The sequence below is a fragment of the Cotesia glomerata genome, linkage group LG9 (assembly GCF_020080835.1).
Source record: "Cotesia glomerata isolate CgM1 linkage group LG9, MPM_Cglom_v2.3, whole genome shotgun sequence".
Taxonomy (NCBI): Eukaryota; Metazoa; Arthropoda; class Insecta; order Hymenoptera; family Braconidae; genus Cotesia; species Cotesia glomerata.
This window is the reverse complement of record NC_058166.1, coordinates 18,603,167-18,606,890: the sequence shown is the minus strand read 5'-3', so window position 1 is coordinate 18,606,890 and position 3,724 is coordinate 18,603,167. Positions and strand designations below refer to the sequence as shown.

The following is a 3,724-nucleotide window of genomic DNA, read 5'->3' as shown; positions in this document are numbered from 1 at the left end:
CAACAAAATTTTTTTTAATTTCCGAAAATCATAAACAATCATATCGGTTACTTGGATTTTTTAATTTTTTTATTTTATATCTTTTTGTAAAGAAAAAAAGAAATTTTTTTTTCTTAATAGTCTTATGAACGTGGACTTGGCGCGATTTTTTTTACAGTGAAACTGTTTTTGTTCGGATTTTAGTATTTTTTGTAATTATAATAAAAATTTACAATTGGTACCAACTTAACAATCGCGTTGACTGCATTTTTTATAGCAAACTATCTCCTTGAAGCTACAATTTATGTAAAAATAATTCCAGTGCACCCTGGTGAGTGTAGATGCAAGCTGTGAAATATCTTTTTTTAACTGTAGTTTCCCATCTAGTGAAGGATTACTATGCATTCTCGGATTATTTAGTCTGTGGCAGATCACTTTGCCCATCGAAAAAAAGTCAAGATCGAAATTTTTGCGTTGCTATAGTTTGTGCTGATTAAATTTAGTAATTTCAAGCAAATTAATTGATATAAGTGAATATAATTAATTAATAACAATACTTGCATTTAAAAAACATTAAAAGCAAAGAATTAATTTAGAATATTTCAGCCGACAAGCTTGGGATTAAAAGTAAAGGACGATAATTTCTGCTTGCACCATAAGAAGTGAAAAGTAATCTCCAGCTAAAAGGCACCGTAAGTGCTCGGGTAATTTAAGCGGGTGTAAACATATTTTTCCGCAATTTGTAGCCAATGTTGTTGCAGAAATTCTCATTAAAATTTACAAGCGTATTTTCTCGAGAACTTTTTAACTATTTCCGAGTTAGAGAAGGTTACAGAAGGTCGAGGATAAAATGAAGATTTCAGTATCAGAGTTGGAATTAAAAGTGGTATTTATTGATTATGATCGACATAAAGTTCCGAAGAAATGGTAACCATGGTGACCAATGACGTAAAATGGGTCTAAGACCGCAGCGAGCGGGTAATTTAGGCCGGTGGCGGAGCTGGTGTGGCTAGGAGAGCGTAAATATCCAGCTGGACGTCGAGACCTGCTCCAGGCTCGCTAATTGCCGCCACCACAACTCGGTCCTCTCCGGGTCCGCCTTTGACGATCGTTACATTTGCATTGGATCCAGGCGCATTGACAGCATTTACGGCGGTGATTGTGCCATCGGCGTTGAATCCTGACTGCGCTACCATTGGCTTCCCCGGGACTCCCAGCTGAAAGCATTCGAAGGATAATCGTGGCTTTTCGGGAGCTTAACTTGGTAATTGCGATTTATAGGTTGGTAATTTTTTAAAATAATTTATTTGTTTTGTTGGTCAAAAGATTTTTTTTAAATTATAATCGCTCTTTTTGAGAGAATGGATAATTTATTTCAATATTGCGCCGACAAACTTGAAAGTTTTGATGAAATAAAAAAAAAAATTATTACAAAGTTTGAAGAATTATAGAAGCAATTTTAAAGCTTGTGTTAATTTCTATTGGAGAAAAAGTGTGAAAAAAATTGTGTATGTTTAAAAAATTAATAAGAAATAATTAGCAGCGCCGACTGTTGGCAGGAGATTAATTGTGGTAAAAGTGAATAGAAGTGGGATCTATTGACAGTCTGTGGTAACTGACATCACAGATTTTAGATTGGTTAGATTAAATGGGAATTTTAGGTGTGAGGAGGTTGAGGCAACGAGCAGAGTGTGTGTGCTGACACACGAGTCCAGACACTCTTGTCCACTCAGTTGATCCATTAATTTATTTTATTGAGATAATATTTAACAGAATTAGTGATTAAACAAAAGGATTGGTGATATTATAGTGTGGAAATATTTATTCATTAAATATATATTATTGTGTTAAAGAGTAGCACTTAATATCAGTGTTATTTCGATGATATAATAAAATAATTACCACCGGTGATTGGATAAGGACATTTAGGGAAATATTCAAAGGGGCTTGGCTAGTATTTATAAAAAAAAAAAAAAAAAAAAAAAAAAAACTCACTCTGAAAAGTCGTCTTGAAGCAACAAGAACATCTCCTGGTTTTCGTTGACCAAGATGTACATCATTAGAAGCGGCAAGGACGACCAGCGCAAGACATACAGCCGCAAAAATACAGAGTTTCATTTTTACTATTACCGCGTAATACTTTTGTACTGTTATTTGTTTAAACAGAAAAACTAAAATGAGAAAAGAGAAGTTGAGAAGAAACGAGTTATTTTATAAACTATACTGACGCCGCTAATTGGATCCGGGAACTATTTATACCGACGTATGTTATCTCTCGGGATTATTTGTCCTCGAAAACTCACTCCAGAGTACCTAGAAAACCAATTAACAATAGTCAATAACGTTTATTAAGATTTATTATCAGTATTTTATATTATTGAATTGTTATAAGAAAAATTATTTTATCGGTATAACAAATATTTGCTTTTGATATTATCGACGTTTATGAGTTGCAATTCATTTGAATTTTATAATGGTGTGAGGGCAATCACTAAATAATTAAGATTCTTTTTAATAAATAAAGTAAATAGAATGAATGAGGATGAAGGAAAAAAAAAACTTAAGAGGGCGATTTAATGAAGGATAAAAATTGTAGATAGAATGAATCGTTTAATGAGAGGAATGCTAAAAGAACATTGGATATTTTCCAGAAAGTTTAATGGATGATAATAATAATAATTATAACAATAATAATAATAATAATAATAATAATAATAATAATATGTTGGACAAGATTATCTGACATCTTAACCTTAGATTCAAGTGTTTACCTGTTTGGAGGACATAAATCATAACGGAATAAACAATGATGATAATAGAGTTGATTTTTAAGTATTAATTCTGCACTCAAGGATTATTATTATTATCTATATTATTAAGAGAATAAACAAAATTTTGTGGCCAGTGTATTTATATGATAAAATGGGTTTTTATGGTTAAATTTGGTATCGTTGGAAAAATTTTGACCTGGAGTTGTGCCTTTTTAAAGTTTCATATCATTCTCACCAATAGTCAATTTATGATAAGTATTTAAGCTGCATTCGAAAATGCTCTATCTCTAGATACATAATTAAGAAATTACCTTATATCTCGTGAACTATTGACTTTTTTAAAAATATAAGCTCATTATGATGTTACACTCATCAAGACCTTTCATTTAAGTACCCACATCAATTTTTCATATATTTATATATATGATATATATATGTATGTATGAAAAATATATGAAAATGCATGTGGGTACTCAAATAAAAGCTTTTGATGAGTATAACATCGGAATGAGCTTATGTCTTTAAAAATATCATAAGCTGACAAAATACAATATTATTTCTTAATTACTGGCATTTTTAAAGATATAAGCTCATCCCGATGTTACACTCATCGAGACCTTTCATTTGAGTACCCACATCAATTTTTTATATATTTATATGTATTATATATATGTATATATAAAAAAATATATCAAAATGCATGTAGGTACTCAAATTAAAGCTTTTGATGAGTGTAACATCGGGATGAGCTTATATCTTTAAAAATGTCAATATTTAAAAAATGAGATTTTATCTTGTCAGCTATTGACATTTTTAAAGATATAAGCTTACCCCGACATTACACTCATTGAGACCTTTCATTTGAGTACCCACATCAATTTTTCATATATTTATATGTATTATATGTATATATATATATATATATGAAAAATATATCAAAATGCATGTGGGTACTCAAATGAAAGCTCTCGATG

At 30.7% G+C, this 3,724-nt stretch overlaps 1 protein-coding gene across 1 annotated transcript; it reads right to left on the bottom strand.

Annotated features, from left to right (window-relative positions):
- Positions 1 to 850: 850 nt before the first annotated feature.
- Positions 851 to 2,219, bottom strand: LOC123271790. The gene is made up of 2 exons (XM_044738202.1): positions 1,975 to 2,219; positions 851 to 1,196 (listed from the first exon to the last, which is right to left on the bottom strand). The coding sequence occupies exons 1-2, from the start codon at positions 2,095 to 2,097 to the stop codon at positions 963 to 965; spliced, it is 357 nt and encodes a 118-aa protein (XP_044594137.1). The 5' UTR covers positions 2,098 to 2,219; the 3' UTR covers positions 851 to 962.
- Between the last annotated feature and the right edge of the window lie 1,505 nt (positions 2,220 to 3,724).

What these genes read in the sequence shown, in the direction of transcription:
- LOC123271790 (XM_044738202.1), bottom strand. Translation starts at nt 2,097, where the DNA reads ATGAAACTCTGTATTTTTGCGGCTGTATGTCTTGCGCTGGTCGTCCTT. An exon ending in CTTCAAGACGACTTTTCAGA is followed by an intron (nt 1,197 to 1,974) that starts GTGAGTTTTTTT and finishes GAATGCTTTCAG; the next exon opens with CTGGGAGTCCCGGGGAAGCC.